At 35.6% G+C, this 26,710-nt stretch overlaps 1 protein-coding gene across 2 annotated transcripts in view; it reads left to right on the forward strand.

Annotated features, from left to right (window-relative positions):
• Nucleotides 1-26,710, forward strand: part of PRKG1 (protein kinase cGMP-dependent 1) — a 1,158,333-nt gene that overhangs the window by 714,517 nt on the left and 417,106 nt on the right. For both annotated transcript variants that reach the window (XM_045569367.1, XM_045569366.1), the window contains exon 4: nt 16,122-16,227. In XM_045569367.1, coding sequence (XP_045425323.1) covers nt 16,122-16,227 — 106 coding nt within the window. The remainder of the gene's footprint in view (nt 1-16,121; nt 16,228-26,710) is intronic.

The following is a 26,710-nucleotide window of genomic DNA, read 5'->3' on the forward strand; positions in this document are numbered from 1 at the left end:
GTGCCATTATGTGGAAATGATGTTCAATGCAAGAAAAAGGAGAGTGTTTAAAAATGTGTTTGAGCAGAAAATCTTTCTAGAAATCATTCAGTGATCCTCTTGTAAAATATAGATGATGCTGTTTCTTTCATCTGTGTAAATATAAGAACTATCAGTTTTCATGTTGTATGATAGCACAACCATCCTCGGCATTCATGTCAATTAAAGCTCATTTTTCTAATCATTGTTGAATGATCAATTTTCTTTGCAACACTGTGTATCTTCCAGATGAGAAAAATCACAAGAAGGAAAATGGCATTCTCATAATGTGCCAAAAGCAGACAATTTTGAAAATGTAAAACAGCTGAGCTCACTTGACATTTCTTGATGTCATCTGCCAGCAGAGAAGACTGTTAGAGAGCTCCCTTTCCTGGTGATATTTTTCCAGAATTATGCCAAACTTAGAGAATTACATATAATTTACTAAAGAAGAGATGAGCCAAAAAAGGATATTTCTATTTCAAAGTCTACTAGTGCCTAGAAAATAAATGCCAAGTAGTATTGCATCTGCTTCTTTTAACCAGCCCTGTCACACACTTTCTTAATGGGACCTAGATGGGAGCATTGTTTTTCATATTCATGTGAGGATTTGAAAGGGTTCATGAATTATGGTTGTTGACTCTAGCCTTAAGGCGGCAATGGACTGAGGTGATGGAGAGGTATACAAAAAAATAGAAATTTCTAAAGCATATGAACAGTGGGATCTTCCAGGGAGATATAGCAGGAGGCTAATAGACATATAATCTTAATGCTTCATTTTTGCTCTAAAGAAATAAGATTAAGAATATGCCAAATATTAATATATGGCTTCTGGCATATGTATACCTTTTGCAGAAAGAAAAGCAACACAAGAACTGAGTAGGAAAAGGAAATCCCTCCTTTGGAGAATACGTTTTAGTAACACTCCTGAGTTAAAGTTGTATAGTTCTACTTGTAAGGAAAAGTTATTAGTATGACTTTTTAAAGATGTTTACTCGAATTTCAGCAAATATGTAAACATATGTTTTCAACATTTTGGTGTAGTGTTTAGGGATGCAGCCCATCCAAGAGGCAGAGGACTTACAGATGTAATGCCCATTTTCTTAATGATATTCAAGACAAAATCTGTTTGTTATACACAGATGTGCAATGACATTTACCAAATATGTGCTGATATTTTTGAATTAGGCACACTTCAAACTGTGCCAACCTGCAGGAAATTATGTCACCATAACAGGGCTTCCGGCAAAATCCAACTCAGTAGCTTGCCAGAGATTGAAGCTTGTAATTGAGTCCCAAAATCTGATGTGTTTTGAGCCACACTAAAATGATATGGACCCTCCTACATGATGAAGAGCCCATTGAAAATGTATCTCATTAGTCAATGGCCACTCAGCCTCTGTTTCCTTTTCTAAAGAATCACACATCATCTGTTTAATAATTTTTGATTCTAGAATTTTTTTCTGGGCTTTGACATCAATTAAATTATATCAGACCTGTTTATAATAGGATTAAGGGCTATCCTGGAATGAAGAATTGGGAGACATTTATAGCTAAGAGCACCAGATAGGAGTATGTATGAGTTATTCATTTGGCAAACATTTATTGGCCCTTTACTATGTGCCAGGAACTGGGAATACAAAGATGAAGAAGACACATTTCTTGCATTCAAAAAGCTCTGTGCTCTTTTTAGACAGTTTTCTTATCTTATTAGCACACTCTCAGTCATTCTTTATCTTAATTTTCCTCTTAACCTCACAGCCTTCCTAAATCTGGATGCATTTCACCAGAATGCTTCTTTTTATTCTTCTGAGTTAGTGAGCCAATTCCATGACTACTCTAAACTTTTTTTTTTCTTTTTAACTCTCATAGAATTCATTGTCACTACCAACAGGTTAGTGCTAATTTGTTGTATGTTTTCCTATGTATTTATAAGATGGTAACACCATTAAAAGACATTAATGAATGACTTATATATTAGGTGACAGGTACCACGCTGAGTATCTACCAAAAGGCTTAAAAGAAACTAATGAAGGCTTTAATTAATTTCCCAAGGCCACATACACTCCTGAAGGTGAAGGCAAAATGCCCATAACAGGCCAGATTCCAAATTATTGGCTCTCATTGTACATGCTGTCTCCTGCTTTTATTTATTTTAATTCCTTCAGAGTCTTGTTCATGGAGCACTGAGACACCATTTCCTTTATTAAAGTCAACAAATGGTGTCATCATTTTTCCAGACATTTGGCCTTCTGATGTAGAGTCTGTCTCTAAATCATCCTTTTGCTACAGTGTTCCATATAGAATGATGTTACCTCAAAATAATTGTCATGTATATACTCAATCATGTATCACTTACTCCTCTCTGTATTGATCCTTTAGCTACTGTAAAATTTTATAGTTCAATTGATCCTTTGAGGTGATCTAATTCCATTTTCTATCCAATTCAGTAATTCTGTCTCTACCATTTCATCAGGTGGTTTACTTGAGCACTTTCTGTAATGGGAAACTTCTTAGTACAAGATTCCATCATTGCTAAACTCCTTTTGTCTTTAAGTTGAGTCTTAATTATTAACCATATTAATTCTTATGGGTGGTCTTGATTTTGTCCTTGACAAGTCAGAAGAAAATGGCTCTTAGTTCACTAGAACCATTATCTTGTGGACTGGTTCAAATTTACATTTAGCTGGATATGGTGGTGTGTGCCGATAGTCCCAGCTATTTGGAAGGCTGAGGCAGGAAGATCACTTAAGCCAAGAGTTCTGGGCTGTAGTGCACGACGCTGATTGGGTGTCTGCACTAAGTTTGCCATCAGCATGGCCTCCTGGAAGTAGGAGACTAGCAGATTACCTAAGGAGGGGTGAACCTGCCCAGTCGGAAATGGAGCAGGTCAAAATTCCCATGCTGATCAGTAGTGGGATTGTACCTGTAAATAGCCACTGCACTCCAGCCTGGGCAACATAGCAAGACCCTATGTCAAAAAAAAAATAATGAAAAGAAAGAAAAAAAATTACACTGAGATGGAACAACTAAGGTTTTTAGCTTAAGATGGAATAATAAAATAAAGGTGAGTGTGTAAGTAAAGAGGAAATTCAAGAACGTTAGCTTGTAGCAGCAAGGAACTACTTGAACAAAATCTGTGTCTTGTATATCGTTTTATCACTAGTTCCTGGTATAGTTCTTGGCATATAATAAGGTCTCAATAAATGCCTACAAAATGTTTGTAATAAATGTCTCCCAACTATTGATTTCATGATAGACTTTAATTCTATTATAAACAGCTCCATAAAATTACTCGAAGTCTAATAAACCCATCAAATATCTTAGGTCAGTTATTGAGTTTTCCCTTTCTCTTATTGAGGCTGAATATCATCAGTTTATCTTTTTCACAGATTGTTTCCCCTTCCTAACCTTCCTTCCTAACCATTTATTTACCCTGAGACATATTTTGAGTACTTTAAGATATCACAGAATTTAGAGTGGAATGTGTTTTTGTTTGTTTGTTTGTTTTATGAGACTGAGTCTTGGTCTCTGACCCCAGGTAGAGTGCAGTGGTGTCATCATAGTTCACTACAACTTCAAACTCCTGGGCTTAAGTGATCCTCCTGCCTCAGCTTCCTGAGTAGCTAGGACTGCAGGTGCATACCACCAGGCCCGGCTAATTTTTCTATTTTTAATAGAGATGGGATCTTACTCTTGCTCAGGCTGGTCTCGAACTCCTGAGCTCATTGATCCTCCTACCTCGGCCTCCCAGAGTGCTAAGATTACAGGCATGAGCCACCATGTCTGGCCCCTTTGTAAAGTTTAAATGGAAATTAAGCATCATGCTTCTGAACAACCAATGAGTCAATGAAGAGATTAAGGGAAATTAAAAAAAAAAAACCTTTTTGATACAAACAAAAATGGAAACACAACATACTGAAACATATGGAATATGTGGACATTTACAGAAATACATTTCTATATCAAAAAAGAAGAAAGATCTGAAATAAACAGCCTAATGTTGCACCTTAAGGAACTAGAAAAATAAGAACAAACTGAAACTGTTATTAGAAGGAAGAAAATAATAAGGATCAGAGCAGAAATGAAAAGAATAGAAAAACAATAGAAAAAATCAACAAAATTGAGTTTTTTTTTAAAAGATAAACAAAATTGACAAACCTTTAGTTAGACGAAGAAAAAAATGAGACAAGACTTAAATAAATAAAATTAAAAATGGAAAAGGAGACATTACAACTGAAACAACAGAAATATAAAGGATAATGAGACTATTACGAAAAATTATGCATCAACAATATGAGAGCTTAGAAGAAACTGATAAATTAGTAGACACATACAACCTACCATGATTGAATTATGAAGAAATAGAAAATAAGCAGAACAATAATGAGTAAAGAGAGAGAATCAGTAATAAAAAGTCTTCCATCAATAACAGGCCAGAACCTGATGGCTTCATTGTTGAATTCTATCAGACATTTAAAGAATAACTAATGTCAGTTCATCTCAAATGCTTCCAAACAATTGAAAAGGAGGAAATACTTCCAAACTCATTTTACAAGGCCAGCATCATTCTAATACCAAAGCCAAAGACACTACACAAAACAAAAACTACAAGTCAATATCTCTGATGAACATAGATGCAAAAATCTTTAACAAAATACTAGCAAACTGAATGCAGCAGCACATCACAAAGATCATTCACCATGATCAAGTGGGATTTATCCCAGGGACGCAAGAATGGTTCAACATATGTAAGTCAACAAATGTGATCCATCAACAGAACAGAACAGAACAGAACATCAACAGAATGAAGGGCAAAAGCCATACGATTATTTCAATAGATACCAAAGAAGCATTTGACAAAATTCAATAATCTCTCATGATAAAAACTCTCAACAAATTAGGTATAGCATGACTGTTCCTCAACATAATAAAGGCTATATATGACAAACCCACAGCTAAATCATACTCAATGCAGAAAAGTTAAAAGCTTTTCCTCTTGGAACAAGACAAGAATGCCCACTATTGCCACTTCTATTTAGTTGTAGTCCTAGAGGTTCTAACCAGAGCAGTTAGGCAACAGAAAGAAATCAAAGGTATCCAAATTGGAAAAAAAATAAGTTTAATTGTTTCTGTTTGCAGATGACAAATATAACATAATATAAAATAAAATATATCAAAATAAAATATATACAAAATCCTAAGGACTCCACCAAAAAGCTGTTAGAACTGATAAACAAATTCAGTGAAGTTGCAGGGTACAAAATCAACATACAAAAATCAGGACTGTTTCTATACTTTGACAGTGAGCAATCCAAAAAAGAATCAAGAAAATAATCCCATTTATAATAGCTCCAAAAAATAAAATACTTACGAATAAATTTAACCAAGAACGTGAAAGATCTGTACACTGAAAACTGGAAAACTTTAATGAAAAAATTGAGGAAGACACAAACAAATGGAAAGGAAATATACCTTGTGTTCATAGAAAGAAAGAATTAATATTGTGAAAATGTCCATACTACCCAGGCAATCTACAGATTCAAAACAATCCCTATCAAAATATCAATGACATTCTTTACAGAAATAGAAAAAAAAATCCTAAAAGTGGTGTGGAACCACCAAAGACCCTGAATAGTCAAAGCAATCTTGATAAAAAAGAACAAAGCTGGAGGCATCACACTACCTGACTTGAAAACATACTACGAACATCTAGTAACCAAAACATCATGGTGCTGCTGCTTTAAAAATAGACACATGGACCAATGGAACAGAATAAAGAGCCCAGAAATAAATTCATGCATTTACAGCTAACTAATTTATGACAAAGGTACCAAGAACATACAATGCGGAAAGAACAGTCTCTTCAGAGGAATTAAATTAGACCCTTAACTCACACCACATGTGAAAATCAACTCAAACTGGATTAAATATTTAAATGTAATACCCCACGATGAAACTACTAGAAAAAAACAGGGGAAAAACTCCATGACATTGGTCTGGGCAGTGACTTTTTGTATATGACCCCAAAAGCATGGGCAACAAAAACAAAAATAGACAAATGGGATTACGTCAACTAAAAAGTTTCTGCCTAGCCAAGGAAACAATAGAGTGAAGGAACAACTTACAGAATGGAAGAAAATATTTGCAAACCATACATCTGATACAGGGTTAATATTCAAAAGATCTAAGAAACCCAAACAATTCACTAGCAAGAAAACAGATAACTTGATTTATAAATGGGCGAAGGACCTGAATAGACATTTCTCAAACAAAGACATACAAATGACCATCAGGCATATGAAAAAGTTCACAACATCATTAATCATCAGAGAAATGCAAATTGAAACCACAATGAGATATCACCTTACACTTGTTAGAGTGGCTATCATCAAAAAGACAAAAGTTAACAAGTGTTGATGAGGATGTGGAGAAGAGGGAACCCTTGCACACTGTTGGTGGGAATGCAAATTACTATAGCCATTATAGAAAACAGTATGGAAATTCCTCAAAAAATTAAAAATAAAACTAACATGATCCAGTAATCCTATTTCTGAGTTTATATCCAAAGGAAATGAAATCAGTATGTCAAAGAGATTCCTGCACTCCCACGTTCATTGTAGCATTATTCATAGTAGCCAAGATATGAAAACAATCTAAGTGTCCATCAATGGATGAATAGATAAAGAAAATGTGGTATATAAGCACAATGGAGTACTATTCAGCCGTAAAAGGAAATCCTGCCATTTGCTCAACATGGATAAATCTGGAAGACATTATGTTAAGCGACATAATCCAGGCATAGAAAGACAAATGCCACATGATCTTACTCATATGTGGAATCAAAAAAAAAAAAAACAAGAGATCTCATAGAAGTAGAAAGTAGAATGGTGGTTACTAGGCGCTGATGAGGGGGTTAGAGGAGGTAGTATAGAGATATTGGTGAAGGATACAAAGTTTCAATCATAAGAGATAAGTTCAAGAGATACTGTACAACATTGTGACCATAGTTAATAATATATTGTATTCTTGAAAAATGCCAAGAGAATGAATATATTTCTACCACAGAAATGGTAACTATGTAAGGTAATACAAATGTGAATTAGATAGATTTAGTATTCCACACCATGTATATATTAAAACATCATGTTGTACATGGTAAATACATAAAATTTTATCTTCCAATTAAAAAATAAAATAAAACAAAGAAAGCAAAAACAAACAAAAAGAAACACATATTAGTACACCCAGAATGAAATTGACTCTTCTAATTATTATATATGTGACCTGGGCAGTAAACTTAGCCTTTCTTAGACTCAGTTTCCATATTTATAGAAAGGAGATAAGAATATCTCATAGATTGATACATGCTAAATAGATATGAGCATAACAAATTGAAGTTTGCATCATAGTGTATAGTAAATGTCCAGCAAAGGTATCCCAAATAATGATCATTATATACTAAAATACATCAGTAACTACTTAGTCCCTCCAATATCCTTAACATTTGAAAGTCAGTTTAAATTTTAAAATCATTGTATCAGCCAATCATTTTCCACCAATTTTCAGTTACTTTCTACATGGCATGAAGTCAAGCAAAATTTAGGGAAGCAGCTATCCAGTTCATTATAGGGCAGCCCAGTATACCATATCCTTTCCAATATATGAATGTCATGACAATGTTGATGGTGACTTTTCTACTATTCAGTGTATAATAATGATTATTCTAATCTGCAATGTCCAATTTTACAAGCTGTCCTCTTCATATAATATATGTCATTATAAAGATAACTTTTTTATGAAAAAAAGATTAAAGTATATTCTTCAAACTAATAGGAAGGCAGTTTGCACAGTGGGGACATTGGTGGGCTCCAGATGCATAATAAACAGCAAATGGCCTTTTCTAATTATGAAGCATTTGTCTCAGAACATTCTGGCAGTTGGAATTTAGCTTTAGGCTAACATATGCCTTAATAATATTGGGAAGCAATTGTGGGCTTTATGGAGATCCTCAAGCTCTTTTTCAAGCTTCTGATTCCCTCACACTAAGTATTTGAGTGATCACAGACGATTCAAGCATTAATATGGGGTAGAATAAACCTTTTGGAATTCCTTTGGCATATATTATAGTAGTTTATGGTGTGAGCTGATGCTCTTTCATGTTAGAGGTGAGGTAAAATAGTGAGCTAATGATACCTTTCCATGCCTATCCTCCTGTTCAAAGCCCTCAAATTTTCTAGTCCTTTTAGACAAAGTATGGATTGGCAAACCTTTTAAGTGAGACCCACCTACTATCTAATAATGTTCCCTGAAAAACATAGCCGAAACTGAGAAAAAAATAAATCACTCCAGAATCCTTCTCAGAAAACTCAACTAATGTTTTATTATAGGGAAAAGATAATCAGACACAGCTCAAATTGAAAACCAGTTCTCTTTTAATATAGATTATGAGCGTCTATGGTAATTTTCCGATGAAGAACAAGAATAGACTTAGAATATCCCATTTGTACTTTATTTTTATTTTTTTTCCTATTCATATCTTTTTTTTATTTCAGCATGTTATGGGGGTACAAAAGTTTAGGTTATGTATATTGCCCTTGCCCTACCCCCCCAATCAGAGCTTCAAGCGTGTTCATACCCCCCCATCCCCCCACCCCACACATCTGCCTGACGCTCAGTGAATGTTATTCCTAAATGTGCTCTTAGGTGATGATCAGGGAAACCAATTTGCTGGTGAGTACATGTGGTGCTTATTTTTCCATTCTTGGGATACTTCACTTAGTAGAATGGGTTTCAGCTCTATCCAGGAAAATACAAGAGATGCTATATTACCATTATTTCTTATAGCTGAGTAGTACTCCATGGTATACATATACCACATTTTATTAATCCACTCATGTATTGATGGGCACTTGGGTTGTTTCCACATCTTTGCAATTGTAGCACAATCTTTTTGAAGTGAATCACCTACTTTCAGTCCTCCAGTGCCCCCTTCCTCACTGACGTCAGGATTAAGTCCTAACTCCACAGCAAGGCATATAAGAACCTTTGCCATCTAACCATCTCTGCTTTCCTTATCACTTCAGTTTTACCTCTGACTACCTCCTAGCACCTCAGCATCCCTGGACCATTTTTAGTTTCCTCCAAGAGTCAATTTTCTTCGTTATATATGCAACTGGACCCCTATTTCTGAAAAGCGCTTATGGTGATATGGTGATGGTAGGATAACATTAAAAATATCTAGCCCAGGTTGGGTGCAGTGGCTCACGCCTGTAATCCTAGCACTCTGGGAGGCCAAGACGGGTGGATCATTTGAGCTCAGGAGTTCGAGACCAGCCTGAGCAAGAGCGAAACCCCCGTCTCTACTAAAAATAGAAAGAAATTAGCTGGACAACTAAAAATATATAGAAAAATTAGCTGGGCATGGTGGCACATGCCTGTGGTCCCAGCTACTTGGAAGGCTGAGGCAGAAGGATTACTTGAGCTCAGGAGTTTGAGGTTGCTATGAGCTAGGCTGATGTTATGGCACTCTAGCTGGGGCAATAAAGTGAGACTCTGTCTCAAAAAAAAAAAAATATCCAGCACAACCCAAGTGCCCATCAATGCATGAGTAGATTAATAAAATGTGGTATATGTATACCATGGAGTACTACTCAGCCCAAAAAACACGAGGAACTAATATCTCTTATATTATCCTGGATGAAGCTGGAGCCCATTCTTCTAAGTGAAGTATCACAAGAATGAAAAAACAAACACTACATGTACTCACCATTAAATTGAAACTAATCAATCGACACTTATATACTCATATGGAAATAACATTCATTGGAAATTAAGCAGGTGGGAGGAGAAAGGAGGGAATGGGTAAATTCACACCTAATGGGTACAATACACACTATCTGTGGGAAGGGCACACTTATAACTTTGACTCAAATGGTACAAAAGCTATTTATGTAACCAAAACATTTGTACCCTTGTAATATTCCAAAATTTAAAAAATTACAAAAATTTTCACAGTAAAGTAGGAACATAAATATTATCATCCCTTTTACAAATATTATACCAACTGTAAGCTAAATGTATTCCCATTGAGATAGAGTTTTTTGTATAAAGTTCATATGTCTTAAATTTCATATATATATATATACACACACACAATAGACTAGTTATGTCTGTTTTTACAGGGCCCCTGCTGAGCTTAGTCTTAACCCTTGAATTACTGAACTGTGGGGTTCCTAGGAGATGCTGAGCTAAGGACCAGGGGAGCAGTTAGGGAACTCGGGGAAGTGGCTATTTACTAAATAGTATAAAAGTATTTTGCTGTTTTAACAACTGACACATGCCCCTATGGATGTAAACCAGCTAAATATCAGCCCCATCCTTATCACTCCTACCACCTTCTTCTCTGGACTAGTCCTTCCTCCAGGCCTTGCCTAGAGCAGGGGCACTTAATCTTATGGGTGCTATGGACGCATTTGTCAGTCTGGCAAAGCATATATGAGGGCAGCTGTTTGGAAAGTATCCAGCCATTGTTAACATAATGAGAATGGTTACATGGCTGGATACTTTCTGGACAGAACTTGTACACCCTTCTAAGAATAATGTTTTTAAAAGCATAAAATAAAATGCATAAGATAACAAAGGAAAGCATTTATATTGAAATACAGTGATAACATATTTAATAAAGAATTGTGATATAATAACTTAATAAAAATAAGATCTAGAGGTAGATTTAGTAACTGCCATAATTTCAAAGTACAGATGAGTGTAAATTGTATTTAAGATATCTACAGCAAATGTAGGATGATACAAAAATAGCCACGGTTTCTGTTGGTGACAAACCACTACTGTGGTTTGCTCACATTTCTAAATGAAAGAAATGCTAAATTTCAGTTATAGGGTAGTAAAAATAAAGGTGTTGTTTTTCCCTTCACATTCAAGAATCTCATGAGTTCCATCCATGGACACCTTGAGGCTTTGTGGTTGCCAGGTGTCTTAGTCAACTCAGGCTGTTACAATAAATACATATGCTCCTTGACTTATGATAGGGTTACATCCTACTGTGAGTTGAAAATATCATAAATTGAAAATGCATTTAAAACATGTAACCTATTGAACATCATAGTTTAGCCTTGCCTACTTTAAACATGCACAGAATATTTACAGTAGCCTACTGTTGGGCAAAATCATCTAACACAAAGCCTATTTTACAATAAAGTATTGAATATCTCATGTAATTTATTGAAAACTATCCTGAAGTATGGTTTCTGAATACATATTGCTTTCACACCATCATAAAGTCGAAAATCATAAGTGAAACCATTGTGAATTAGAAACCATCTGCACCACAGACAGGGTGGCTTAAAACCCAAAGTTTATTTCTCATAGTTCTAGAGGCAGGAAGTTCAATATCAGGGTATCAACGTGGTCAAGATCTTGGTGATGCCCCTCTTCCTGGTTAGTTCCTCACATGGCCTTTTCTTCATGTGTTCACATAGAGAGAGATTCATCTCTTGTATCCTCTTCTTTTTATAAGGGCACCAATCCCATCATTTGGGCTTCATCTCCATGACCTCACCTAAACCTAATCTCCTCCCAAAGGTTTCACCTCCTAATACCATCTCATTGGGGATTAGGGCTTCAATATTTGAATTTTGACAAACATTCAGTCCATAACACTGGGTGTAGAACCCTGGCTTAGATAATTCTCTTCCACTAAGCCTTTGTTAATCAGCTCTTTGCAGCTCCTCCTCACAGAAAGTTTGCATTGCCTTTTCTGTGTATTCACAGTGCCAGAAACTTACCCATGGTAACACTTATCTTGATTTGTTTTTCTCTTAGACAAGACCAGAAATCAGCATGTGTTTTCTGTAAAGGGCCAGATAAGAAATATTTTAGGTTTTGCAGTCCATATGGTCTCTGTTGCACTTACTCAGTTCAGCCAGAAACAATATGTAAATTAATAGGCATGGCTGTATTCCAGTAAGACTTTTAGGGATACTGAAATTCATTTATGGACATTGAAATTTGTTTCAAATAATTCTCATGTATCATGAAATATGCTTCTTTTAAAATTTTTCAACCATTTAAAAATGCAAGCCCCCTTCTTAGCTTATAGACCATACAAAAGGAGACCACAGGCCAGATGTGGCATGGACAATAGATTGTCCTCCTATGTGTTCGATCACAAGTGTCTTGAGGGCAGGCAGAGTAAGTTTGTTTTCTATCCTTTACATTGAGCCCCAATGTCTGCCATATTGGTGTAAAATAAACATGGGCTGAATAAATATTTGAGTCTCTAAGTGCTTTACACTCACATATGCTTTCTCAATATTCTTCCAGAATTTGAATTGAACAGCAGATGAATGAATTCCCCAGTAGGAGAATTTAAGCCAAATCCAGATTTGTGGTCTCTTAGTCTAGCACAATTTTATAGCTCCTTCCTCTGAATCTTGGTGCCCCCTAAATGAAGGCTAGCTGTTTCCCATGTTGAAGGTGTTCCCAGTATACACTTAGAGATTTCCGCGTGATGGCAGTTTATATGTGTACCACTGAGTGGAATGTGGCCTTAACCCGAGAAAATGATATATGTTTCAGCAAAGAATCTGAGATATATACTTGAACAAAAAGGGAAGTCCCTTCCCAGCATTTTCTCTGCTTTATGCCCTTCAGACTTAAATGTTCACCAATAGTAATCATCATGAAAATCACAGGAATTTTATTTGTGAAGTGCTTATTCCCTACAGAGATTAATACGCCACCTAAGATCAAAAGTAAATGAAGATTTTTTTTTTTGAACGGTCTGTTTAAGTTACGGAAGCAACAGACTTGGACTCCAGCAGGCTGTTTAAGAAGCAAGACGTTAATCACAACTCTAATATAACCATGTTTTTGATAATAGGGCAAGGTGGTTATTAGTCATGCTTGCCCACCTGTAAAATACTGATTTGACTAATGTGTATGTTGGCCAAGGCTAAATATAAAAAAGGTCTTGGCATCTTGCCCAAGGTCAGGGACAAACTTGCAGTTTCAGTATCATGCAAAGTAGATTTTACTTAGAGACATTTCAATAGCCCCTATAAACAAGAACTAAAAAGTAAAACGAAATTATGGAATTACTTATTTTTGGAATTCATTTTTCAACACATGGATAATGAAACCTGATAAATTCAGTCTAGATATTTTAATGTAACATCAGAAACCACCTAGACTTAGATTCTTTTGTGGGTTTTTTTGCAGGTGAACTTCATGTATGTAAATTACAGTAATCAACAAATAGGCCTAATGCTTATCAAAGGAAAAACTAATTTCTAGTGGGAAGGGAGATTATAGAAGAGGAGATAGGGACTTTTCTCTAAAGGAATATACAAATTTATATAAGGAAACACGATATAGACCTATGAGAGATAAATAACAATATTGGTAACATGTGCCAATAACCAGTGAGGGATACAGACAGAAAAAGCTGTAGCAATTCATAGGACAGAGAGGTTGTTCAGGGGGAACCAGAGACAATGCCTGGGCTTGACTTAAAAAGCTCAGACTTAAAATGCTGCAGATAGCTTGGTTGCAACACAAACATGCATACGCATGTGCACACGCACATACACGCACAGAACTGCCAAGCCTTTGTGCTCTTATTCCCATGCTGCCATATTCACTCTGATTCTCCTTGACTCCTGACTGTGGCCTCTGCTTGGCACTCTTTGCTCCTTGTTTGAAGCTCACACAACATAGTACCATATTTCCTCACACAGAGCTTTCATCACATTACCACGCTGCCCTACAATTTTCACGTAAATTGATATTCAGCAGGACCATTGTTGGTCTGTATTCTGTTGACTGAGGTATCTCCTCATCCAATTTATGCCCCTCCTAGATAGATCTTTCTCAGCTATCACAGTGGTCATATCTCTTGGTTTAAGAGCCTGTGATGGAAATTTTACGTAGTGCTGCTGGGAGTATGAATTTGTTAAGTCTCTGCAGGGCAAAGCCTTAGAAATGTATGTATGCTTTCCTTCATGGAGACATTCTATTTCTAATCATTCCTTTAAGGTACATTAAAAAAATATATATATTATATACAATAGCTAAAACTATTTTTATTGCCATGAGTTTTTAAAATAACAAAATTGGTTGGTGCATTCTAATTTGTCCTTCAGTGAGAGGTACCTAGGAACCATTAAGAATTATGATGAATATGGAAATATTTATTTTATTCTATTCTATTTTGCATAAACATTTAAAAATGTATTGGTGTACCCATGGTATATGCTTTTAAATTTTACTTCTTTACTTGGTTTTGTCTTTTTAAGATCTCTAATAGCTTTCTATTAATCCTGGCTTCTGCATCAACTTACTCCCAAACTATGCAGCAACCCTACAGAAACCTCATCCATTTCAGTGCGTTTCCCTGATTGGACTCCTGAGCTCACTGCCAGCTTTGCTCTAGGTTATGTACTTCCTTCACCCAGTTATCCTTTGTCCACCTCTTTTCTAGTTCAACTCCTACCATTTTTAAGTTCCCACTTGCAGTTCCATCTGTTAGGAATCTTTTCCTGATTTTCCCAGTTCTTCATGGCTATATCATCCAGCCTTACAGTTTTTCTCAAGTAAACTAATGTTCTGAGAAAGAGCGTGGAGTCAGCAGAGGAGCTAGAATAGGGCTGGAAAGTACCAGCCACAGCTTTGTTTTCCAAGTGTCATTTTTAAAGGATATTTAGAATGGAGCTGTGTACACACAAGTTCTTGCTGCTTTGTTCTTTTTCTAATTAACTAAGGATGCTTCCTTTCCCCTGCCCTGCCCCCCGATATAGACCTGGCCAAGGAAGAAGTCATATTCCAGTTTCTTAGCTTCAGTTTTGTAAGGAAAAAAATTAGGTAAAATTCAAAGATAGGGTTTACTTTGAAGTACAATATTCCCTTTATCATCTTTCTCCCCATTCCTTTGTGTATTACTTCTGCCTCCCCACACCCCAAGTGCATACATGGCCTAATTACTCTGTTAACATTTTTTCCCTTCCCTCACTCCCAAAGCGCAATCCATTGCATTCACTGGGCTCAGTCTGAGAACTGTGAAGAAGAGAGAATTGCCTTCTTCTGTCTTTTTATGTTTAGCTCAATTAACTATAATATACCCTGGCCTCATTCAATGGTCTTACTCAAACCTCCACTCTTTCTCTACCCATACCCCATAGCTATGATATCTAAATCGGCTTTTGTTAGTTTGTGTGCTAATTTAAAATATTTTCTATTATAAAAATTTGAAGACATATATAAAAGTAGAGAGAATAATACAACAAACCTCTCACATACCCATCATACCAATACAAGTACCAAGATTTTTAGTGTGTTCATCTCTTAAAATCTGAGTTTATCTTGACATGTTATTCTATAATATCTTTTTCTAAAATGTGTCTATTAGTCATGTGCTTAAATAGATTAAATGATGATGTTCTGTGGTATTCACCTTTAGCATTTAATTATGCATTGCCAAAGACAGTGATGTATAAGAGTAGAAATGAAAATTCAGAAAACATACCTAGTAAAACTTCCATGTGGCAACTTTGAACACAAGTTACAATTTGTAAAACAAGGTTTATTTAGAATTCATTGTGTAATTATTATTTCTATTACCCAAAATACCCTCCAAACCTGAAAATTGAATTTTTACCTCTACTTTTTGCAATTAAAATATGGCCATTTGTGTCATTAACACCATTCTGGGTAATTACCAGGGTGGGTTATTATGTGTGCACCTCTTTTTCTCTTCATGCTATTTCCTTCATGTATAGTCTTGAATTACTAATACTTTTGATGTGTGCTTAGACACTATTGTCCCCTAAGGGACATAAGAGCAACAGGAACCTTCCTGGTATACAATAATACTAGTATGGAAAATTATAAACTACATTTTGCCTGTAAGCATACATGAGTTTTTAAATAAAATAGGACAGCATTCTGATTTTAGCTTTAAATGTGTGTAAAAGGTTAATCATTTTCATACCTCTCATGAATAACTCATCTCTTTTGCAGGATGTTGTTCACAGTTGAAATTCTCTAATTAATTTTTCCCTGCTTGTTTTCTTTTTCTTTTTCTCCAGCTCTTGTAAATGTGAAACTCTGGGCCATTGATCGACAATGTTTTCAGACAATAATGATGAGGACAGGACTCATCAAGCATACCGAATATATGGAATTTTTAAAAAGGTAGGATGTTTTCTTTTCTCCTTTTGAGAGTGTTTATGTATGTTCTTTTCAGTTCTAGTATCTGAAATGCAGTACAGTGAAGATTTTTTGCTTTTATCTTAATCTTAATAGCTTACAAATTTGTAGAAGTGCAAGACTTTAGTCAGACTTCTTTATATTTCTGGTGCCAATTTTCATGATTTATGGTGAAGTCAGAGCTTCAGAATTTCATGTTTTAGCCATCCAATGTTTCAGAGAAACAAATGAGCATCTTCCTGAACAAAAAAGGATATTGAGTTTATCTCTAACTCTTTATTGTTTAATATATTTATGGCACATCTTTTAAACAGACCCACACTGGAAGACTGAGTCATCTTTTTTGTGAGTTTCCTTCCATATGAAAGGTCAAATGACTAAGAAGGAAAAGTTCCAAGAAAAAGCTTATTATCCTGTAATCCTGAGTTTAATTTCCCAAATTAAATTCATTTTATGTTGCAGTTCTGAAATATCAATAGCTTTTTCCCTTTATAATATATGTTACCATAATAACTCAATATAGGATGGAAATTGGAATGAAAAGCCAGCTTTTCATTTCTTAGGAATAGACTGATATTCACTGAAATGAATTTCTTTCTCTCTAAGCTTATTTTATTATAAAGGAAATATTTTATTATTGAAAAGAATATTGACAATTCTGATGACTTTTTAAAAAGTAGTTATTTTGCATCTTTTTTAAAAAAGCAGAACCATCATTAAATATTGATGCATAGATCATGTGAGCTAAAGGGAGAGTATGACTAAATAGGATTTCATTTTTGAGAGCCTGGAATATTATACAGTTTTTTGGCTTTATGTTTTTATTTTTGGTGAATAAATGGTTAAAATGGAGCTGAAAAGTCAAATTTATGTTTTGTTTTAGTGATACATTTAACATATATATACTGAATTCATTTAAGATGCAATTTTAATATTCTTTACTTGGATATTTCTTGTTATTTTGTTTCTACTTTATCATTTATTCATTTCCACATAAAATATTTTTATATTCCTGCTAACGGGATAATTCAATTCTAATTTGATGTTAAGTAATAGCATATTAAAATGTTATTCTGCCAGCAGGGTGTTGGTATTTTTTTTCTCAATGTCATTGAGTGAAACATTTAGAGGAGGGGGAAATATAAATTTCTATTTGAAATTTAGTATAGTTTGTAAAGAAATTAAATTATTTGGGTACCATATATATGTGGGGGATATTTATGTATATATGTGTATATAGATGTGTGTGTGTTTTTGCACATGTGTATGGTGAGAGACAGAATGAGTATTAATTTTTAGCCTTTACTTGAACTGTAAGAGTTATTGATTTCTTCTGATGCAGCTCTGATAAAGATACCAGATTGTAATCAATGAAATGCATACATGTAGAATAGAAACCGTTGTGTCACATATCTAAGCATTGGACGCTTATGATGTTGATTTTAGCTTCCATAAGTTTGTTTTTGCAAGGGAATGGACAAAATGAGAATGCTATCTCAAATAACTCTAATAAGAACTCTTTTTAGGAAATGGAGATGTCTTACCCTGTGTGGGTGCATGTGTGTGTTTTCATAAACTCTGAATGTACTTATTTATTCGGCATTATTTCTCAGAGCTGCCTTAGTTTGCATTCTTCATTCCAACAATTCAAACCTTAAACAATAAAATTTGCTCTCCAGAGTGAGTGAACATTTTTGGTTGGTCAGCTTAGAGCAGGTAGAGTTTAACTGGCTGCATTAAAAAGAGATGGGGGCTGACTTTGATATCACTTTCCATCTGGCCACCCCATAAAACATCCAGCTCACATTGTTTGCAAATGTATGACTAAGCTAGGAGTCCAGAGGTGACAGGATGACCATCATTGCCTGAAGCCAGCTTTAATCTTCCTTAATTATAACTGTGACCAACTGGTTTTCTCTCTACAACCCTTCAGTGGTTCGCAGTTCCAGTTGAATTATTTACGGCTTCATTAGCAGGACATTCAAAGGCCTCCTAGAGCCAAAGCCAGCCAGCTTTGTCAGCCCGGATTTTTCTTATCCCATGCAAACCAAACAACTCCATGTGCCCATGCACTGCCTGTGCTTTCCCACACCACACTGCTCCGGCTTTTATCTCCATCAACCATGTTCAAATCCTTCTCTTCTCTTTAGATCCAACTAAAAGCTGGCTCTCCCACAGATACTGACTTCATTCCATCCAGAATCAACCTCTTCCTCCTCTGGAGCTTCATCTCTGTCACATATTTTATTGTCTACTTTTGTTTCATTATAATTTGACCACTGCAAGCTTATTTCTACTCCTAGATTATAAACTTCTCAGGACTGGAGTTCTTTCTTAGGCATCATGGTATAAATTTTGGCACCAAACTTACTGCTTTGTAGATAGGCAGTTTATAGGACAGCAAATATAGGACCAGGACATAATTTTTAGGGACCATCGCAACATAGAAATATGAGGCTTCTTTATGAAAAACAATTAAAAATTTCAAGATGTTGACAGCACAGTATTAAAACAAGTACAAGGAACTTCTAAGTGTCAATCCTATGTTTCTGCACAAGTCACACACCCAGGAAGCAGTGTAGGGGCAGAGAAAGGGTGATGATCCCTTTCTTCCCTATCGTAAGGGTCATAGCCAATGGCCCTATAACAAAAGACAGGTTAACAAGAGAAAATCATAACAGATGTACTAATATTTAATCAAAGTTTTACATGACACAGGAGCCTCCAGAATGAAGACCTAAATATGCAGGGGAAAACTATGCATTTTTATGCTCAGGTTTAATGCTGAATGGATAGCCATAGACTGTGATTGGACAAAGAGGGGAAGATCTAACGCTAATAGACTGAGTGTGGAAACCTAGGCCTGCCTGTTTAGATTCTTGGCCTCTCTTCTGTTGTAGCATTTCTTCTTCCCCAGTATGGGTAAGACCCCTCTGGAATAAGGGTTTTTATTTCTTTACAGTCAGTTGTTACACAGAAAGGTGGGAGAAGGTTATAATAATATTTTTAGGCTTATGGCTGGCTTTGGAGAAAAGAGGTTCTGGTTTCTATGACCTGCCTTGGGGAAGAGGAATTCTACTTTCTATGTCTTGCTTCAGGGGAGAATGAGAGGCCAAAGACAAGAGGGCAGGAAAAGGTCAAAGGAGCTACTTCTGAGGCCTTCACTTTGGGTTATCATTTTTTGAGCCCCAATACATGAAAGGGTATATATTTTTCTTCACATTTCCAGGTCAGCTATACATGGTACCATTTATTTTACAAGGCTACTAAGAGATGGCATAATATCCCCAAGGAAAATAATGATAGATATTGTCAAAAACTCAGAAGACCAAAATTAATTTTCTTATTGTAACCAGAGTCATTTTTATCTCCGTTTGTTGTTGATTTTTTAAAATTTTGCTTATTGCTGTTTTACATCATGTACAACTTTAAAGTTTTATACAGTCAAGTCAGTCCATTTTTTCCTTATGATTTCATGTGCAGAAAGGCTTACCTTCCTTAACCTTATAAAATATAGACTTAATACTTTAAGTCCCCTATAGCAAACTGTGAAGTGGGTGGAGGGATGTTTTTCTTTATGTGTTTGTTAAATAAAACTTTCATCTGGATTTTTCTACTACAGATATCATATACTTTATATTTTGTGAAGGTGTTAAAGGAGTAAAGCAATTGTGACACAATCAGAAAAATTGAAACTCTAGCAAATGTTAATGCAAATCATCAGAATTATTCTCAGTAGGGGTCTCTATTTTACATCCCAGTGCCTTCCTAATTGAGGAATTTCAGGGGCAGTGACAGGCTAAAAGAGGAGTGACCCTCTATTACTACTCATCCTCCCATGCCACACTTCCTCCTCATTTTCCTAAATACACACATAAGTTTGGCGGGCGAGGAAAGGGGACACACCAGGCATGTAAATGCACTGCCAATAGGCAAGGAATTTTTTTTTTTATATTGTCAAAGTTGGGTTTTATTTGTATTTACCCATTTTGTAACTACCAGTCAGTCATGTGGTTTGGCCCCCTCTTTGCTATCAGATGCCACATCAAACTGTGATTCTGGCTCTTTAATCCTATTTAGTCATCTCTCTTTTGTGCCTGTATTTCACATTCCCTGATGTAAACACAGATGTTCCTTTACAAGCATAGCAAAAAAAAAAAAAAATATTCAAGGGGCAGTGCTACTAAGCATGGCATGATTGCTATAGGTCCAGCCACAATTTTGCCATTTGCCAGCATCTTCCATCATCTTTGGCTACTGAAAAATGCTGTTGTTTTTAAGATGGATTCCGGAAAATGAGCCAAATAACTGCCAGAGTTAATTTGTGTTGCTTTTCTCTGAGCACATTCTCTGTTGCTGCTGTTGGCATGGGCAGCTATACCCAAAGGAGCATTAGTATGTAGCTGTGTGTCTGCTGGGATGTGTTTATAGGAACTGGGTTTTCCATTGTCCCTAAACTATGATGATGATGATGACAATGAAAACGGTGGTTCTCAATTTATATTACTTGGTTTACTGATACATAAGAGACACAGAGGGAATCTTTTAGGACTTAAGCTACTCAATGGCTCTTGTTGACCCTCGGAAAAACTATTTTTTATCCACCAGAGAATCTTTTGGTAAGGCAGATGTGCTCACGTCACCTCCCCCTGCATAAAACCTTTCCATAACTTCCTATCACTCCTAGGAGAAAGACTACCTGAGTTTTTATCATTGTCTTCAAAGCACAGCTGCCCTGGCTACTGCCGACTTCATCTCCCTCTCCATTTTCTCCATCCACATTCTCTCTTGCCCCACATGGTAGTTTTCCATCTCCTCATGTGCTCTGTGGTACCTCCCAGTGGAGATCATCCCAAGAGACTCCTCCCTCTTTGAATAGGTGTATTTCCCAGAGTGATCTAGGGTGTGACACATCAAATATGCCTGCTAATGGCCCCCTATCAGCAGCATCCACATATAAGGGATCAAGAGGATGAATGGGCTTTTGCACATGGCTGCATTTATAAAATCCATTTTGAATAATAACTATGGGGGGGGTATATAATCTTAAGCAAGATTCTTTAAACTTAGGCTCAGTAACTGAAAATGGAAAACCCTCCCACCATGAAGGATCATAATTAGGAATAAACAAAATAATAGATAATGCTAGTAAACATTTATTAAGTGTGGACCAAGCAGGGTTCAAAACAATTTAGATATATTAACTTATTTAATCCTTAAGTACTAACATCATTTCCATCTAACAGATGGGAATACAAAGGCCAAAGAGTCCAATAAAGCCACACAGCTAGTTAGTGGTACAGCCAGTGGATCCAGAACTTATACTCTTAAATTCCACCCTACATTGGCTCATTAGATGCTGGGTATTCCAGTATTAGTTCCTGTGCGTTGCTGTCTGTAGATTTCAACACAGAAATCTAGACAAGGTCAACCTTGTCCTTGGTGTACCTGGGATTTTTCATTAACCATATTTTTCTCTGTTAGTGCCCTCCTCTCAAACCTCAGTAGTATTTTCCTTCCTCTCACCCCCCTAGAATATATTCTCAGAATCAGTTGTTTAGAATTTTACCACCTGTTTGTAATCAGGCATTTATTTCTAAAATTCATATTAAATGACTAACAGCTCGGATCAGCATCTTCTGCAGACATTCAGATATTGTGTTTGTGTTTATGAGTCTTTTCCACCCTCCTGCCATTGTGCTCCCAAAGCAAGGGTAGTGGTGGTCTGTAAGCAGGACTTGTTCTTGCTGAGGCTACGTTCTGTGATTTTCCTTTAAGGAATTGGGCTGTTTAGACCTTTACAGAGTATCTTCTGCATATTTTAACCTGAAAAAATCAAGATGCTACTTGGTTTTGCCACAGATTATGTAAGGAACAACAATAAAGCTTAATCAATTTGTTGAGATCACATTTCTGGAAAATCAAAATTATGATTTTCCTTTAGTCAGATTTTTCTCCTATAATTTACAAAAAGAAGTGGGAAAAAGAGAGTGCATATGAAAACAGTTTGGGGGATTTTCAAACTTTTAAAAAAATATTTTAAAGACTAAGTGACAGACCTATTGAGCTCTTAAGCTTTGAGCTTTAATAGAGCTTTTCTAGAAGATTGTGAAACCTGCATAAGAATTAAGCTTGACAAAGCTGGCATAGTTTTAATTTGAAGAGAAATAATGGGAAGCATAAATAAAGAGGCACTTTCTCACCCCATTTTCAAGTCTGTCTGTTCACAGCCCGTTTTGTGGTAGCAGATCCATTCTCATTAAAGATGACACGAGGAGCAGATAAATATAAAAGTGGCCATTAATTTCATGTTGTCATCTAGCATTTGCACAAATGTCTCCATATTGATCCCTTTTTAAAAAAAGGGAGACAATGTATTCTCAGATATTTACATAATTATGTGCTGAATTTTAAAAAAATTAACCATCTATACATTTCATATACAGGCGCTTTCCCCTCCATATGTGTAATTTTTTTCTAATCCTTGCAAATAATTAATAAAATACTCAATTTATTATATTTGTGGCTAAAATCTCCCATTTGAGTCAGTAATGAATCCCATACACATAGGTCTTGTTTAGTCTGGGAAAAGACTAAGTTCCGGGCTAAGGGACTTAATGCATTGATTCATTATGCTGCCTCTCCCTGAGCCTGGGCTTGGAGAAATGAGGCTCTTTGGGGATCTTAGGCTAACTTTCCCTCACCATATCCTTGAGAACTACTTTCTCAAAACTCTGGGGTTTAAAAATCTGAAGCAATGCGATGAAGCAGTTTAATATTCCTCTATTCTATTGTAGCTTTGAACCTTATAAATCATTCCTATAGTGAGGCTTATTTTATTTCTATATCATTCATACTGAGCCTACTTACAGTCCTATATTTGTAAAATGTTTAGTACACAAAGGATTAGTGCTTCTGGGAATGAGTCCTTTTCCATAAGGAAAACTAATCTGTAATGATCAAATTCAGAAGGAATCCACGAGCTATTGGGGAAATTAAGAAGGCAGCCTTCGTGGGTCTCAGCAACTCAGATTTCTCTACTTGATATAGAAACCTACTTAACGGTTCGTGAGAAATCTGAAAGAGTCTAAAATGAGAATGAGGAGATACTGCTGAGACAAAGTCAGCATCAGGGTAATTTAGACAAAGAAAGTGTCTCAGTTTGTATATTTTATCTGTTCTGGGAAGGGGAGAGGACATCACTTTTTCAGTTTTGAAGAAACATGAAAGAGCTTGAATGAACATTAGAGGTTTTCCGTTTTTGTTTTTGTTTTTTGGCTTGGCAGAAAGTTAATCATAATTTAATTACCATTATGATTTTATCAAGGTGAACTGTTAAAGGAAAGCTTAGAATCTGGCTGTTTGGCAGCATGGATACCTCTGAATCAGACAATCCAGGTTTTGTGTCTCTGGCATGGGCACAGGGGAAGCACACACTTCCTGGGAAGGGAAGCCCTGAGAGGGAGCACAGGCACCGGCTTAGTTATGGACACTCCCTGCTCCTGGTGTGAGTGTTTTCCAAGCAGTGAGGGAGACCAGGGAGAAAACAAAACCCAAAACATAACAGCCTGCACCTGCCATTTACACACATTATCTCACTTAGTTTTGACAAGATGCTTTAAGGAAGTTGGTGTTACCTCCATTTTACTGAGGAGGCAATTGGAGTCATGTCATGAAAATTAGAAATGTTCCCAGTATCATACAACTAGATTCAAAACCAGACCCAATCCTGAAGTCCTTGTTCTGTTAGCTTATTAGGCAGATTTCCTGAAAATGGGTATGTCAGAGGAAGAGCAGCAGAACAAGTATTTACAATTTGTTTTTTTTAATGGAGTAAAAAAATAGTGTCAATTAGTGAATGTATGAAAAAATTACAAATATAAATGATGAAAAAAATTCTTGGAAATGCTTTTCTCTATAGTTAGACCATTGCAAAAAGTTCCTAACAGAATTTTAACAGTAGTATATCTGTATTTATATATGTGTTTGTGTGTAATCATGTATCGTATGTGAAAAGAATCTGAGTTTTTAAAAAGTAATTTCAAAACAGAGGGGAAAGGATTTTTTTTCTTTGAATTCTGGTATCATATACTTTGTATGTATATAATAAGTGATAGAATATTTATGCTAAAGCCCAGAAGGATTCTAATTAAGCAGCACAATTTCAATTATCTTATAAGTATATAGAGAATATTTAAAATTATTCAGTACTTTTCAAGGAATTGAATAAATTCTGTTTTCCCAGTTGGCTGGAAGTGGTCCAATGGGTAAATATTGCATTCCATGTTTGGAAAAAATGACTTAAGTGCTTTGGTCTGTTGTGTAAACAAAGATAAATCAAAGTTGCCTTGGAGGATGGAGTTGTTTGTTTTATTTTTTTAAGAAATTAAATACATAAGTAAATCTAACACAAACATGGCCAAGATTTAAAGCAATGAAGGAAACATTAAAATTCAAGAAGTTTAATTCCAGAGAATTCTAAATTCTTACAAATTTTAAATCTCTTTTAAGTAGCTTGAACTCTATATACTTGGAAGTAACATTGCTTTTTGAAATTATGTCCCGGTGTTGGGGGCAGAGGGGCCTGAAGGAATGACAAATTTGTTGTCATTCTTAATTTATTTTTCAAGCTTATCCAGATACAAATATGACAAAATACTACAAGACTAACCAATAAATGTATCTGAAAAATAGTTAAACCCTAACCAGAAAAAATGTTATTGACTAGTCTTCAGTTAAGTTAATAAATATTATCCTAAATGGCATTAATTTCCTGTGCTTCTCCCTTCTCTTCTTCCTCCTCTTCTTCTTCCTTCTTTCCTTCTCTCTCTCATTCTCAATAAATCAATACATTCATATGTAGATATGTATAGTAATTACTTCTTACAGGTACAATTCAGATACGAACAACACATCATCATTTTTTTTCATTTAAACTGGTATATTCCACTATTTTAAATATGTCCAATTCATATTTTAAGTCCTTGCACTCACATATTCCAACAGGTGGAAGAAGTTGTGCTAGGAATTGAGTAGCAATGATTAGACCACTTGCCATCTTCAAGAATTCCATATTGAACATATAAAATTAGCTCAAATCAGATTTTGTTAACATATTATATTATATATATATATAAATACATCAAAGTTAACCTCTGTATTGGATAAGAAATAAAACCAATGTATGAAAATTACAGTGTCCTATAGAATGTATTTTTTAAATTTATTTAGCACAGATGAAAGCTATATTATCTTACTAATGACAATTCACCCACTCTTCACTCTTTCTGACTCTCAGATTTATAACATCTAATTAATTGGTCTTTCTATCACTAAGTAATTTTTACTTTGATTAGAAGCCCCCCTAATATAATTAGACAAGAGATGTCTTGTTTGATTACCAAAAAACATCAAGATTTTCCGTAAAGAGATATTTCTTTTCCTTTGTAACTAGTATGTCTTTTTCATAGTCCTTATTAGATTGTTCTGGCATCTCAAATTACACAGCTGACTTCTTTAAATAATTATTTTCTACATAAATTTCATGACAATCTGATTTTACTACACTGTATTATACAACACTGTTTTCTTAAACAAACACACAATCAAAACACAAAAAAAACCTAGTTGGTGATGCATTTAGAGTCCCTGGTCTGCTCCTGCCAGTCTCGTCCTGCGTCTGCAACAACGTCCTGACACCCCACCCTCAGCCCACCAAATTCCTGCTCACATATTTCCCATGGACATTCCAAAGGGGGTAATCTGAACTTAATTTGGTAGATGACGGAAAGATATTAAAAGTCTGAGCAGGTGTCAGGATTTTAGCCACGCATTTCTAAAATTAATCTAGCAGGAATGCGTAAGAAGGATTGGGGTGTGGAGGGAATTGGAAATGAGGGTAGGGAGGGTCATTCATCAAGGCTCAAAACTATCCCATCCTTAAAATTTCAAAATTGGAGTTCCCAAGTCTGGCCTTTGTGATTGCTTAGCAGTTGATGCTGTGGGAGGGTAAAGATGAGAAATCAGAGATGAAAGAGGAAGCAGGTGTCTTCCATAAACACAAGGCAGTGAACTTGATGCTCATTCAGGGGTGCAATTCTAGAACAGTGTAGCAAAGAGTTGATTTGTGAATAGCTATTAGGCTAAGATGTGTTTTTAGGAGCCATCATGAATTTCCTACCTCATCCTCTCTTTCTTGGATGGGTTTACTAGTCTAGTAGATAGAGAAAATACAATGGACACTGTAGATTAGACTGTGGTGGTGCATTTAACAATGTCTGTGACATCGTGGGTAAGATAGGACAATGTAGGCTGAATATGAGGAGAGTCCCACAACACGCTACTCTCAATGCAGCTCTTAAAATCTCCAACAAAAGGAGTTAATAGCTCTCTACTATAACCAGTATAATTGCCCCCGACCCCATACCAGGTGTAAATTTTTAAGAATTTGTTTTAATAAAATATATAG

This window comes from Lemur catta, chromosome 14, assembly GCF_020740605.2.
Source record: "Lemur catta isolate mLemCat1 chromosome 14, mLemCat1.pri, whole genome shotgun sequence".
NCBI classification, from domain to species: domain Eukaryota; kingdom Metazoa; phylum Chordata; class Mammalia; order Primates; family Lemuridae; genus Lemur; species Lemur catta.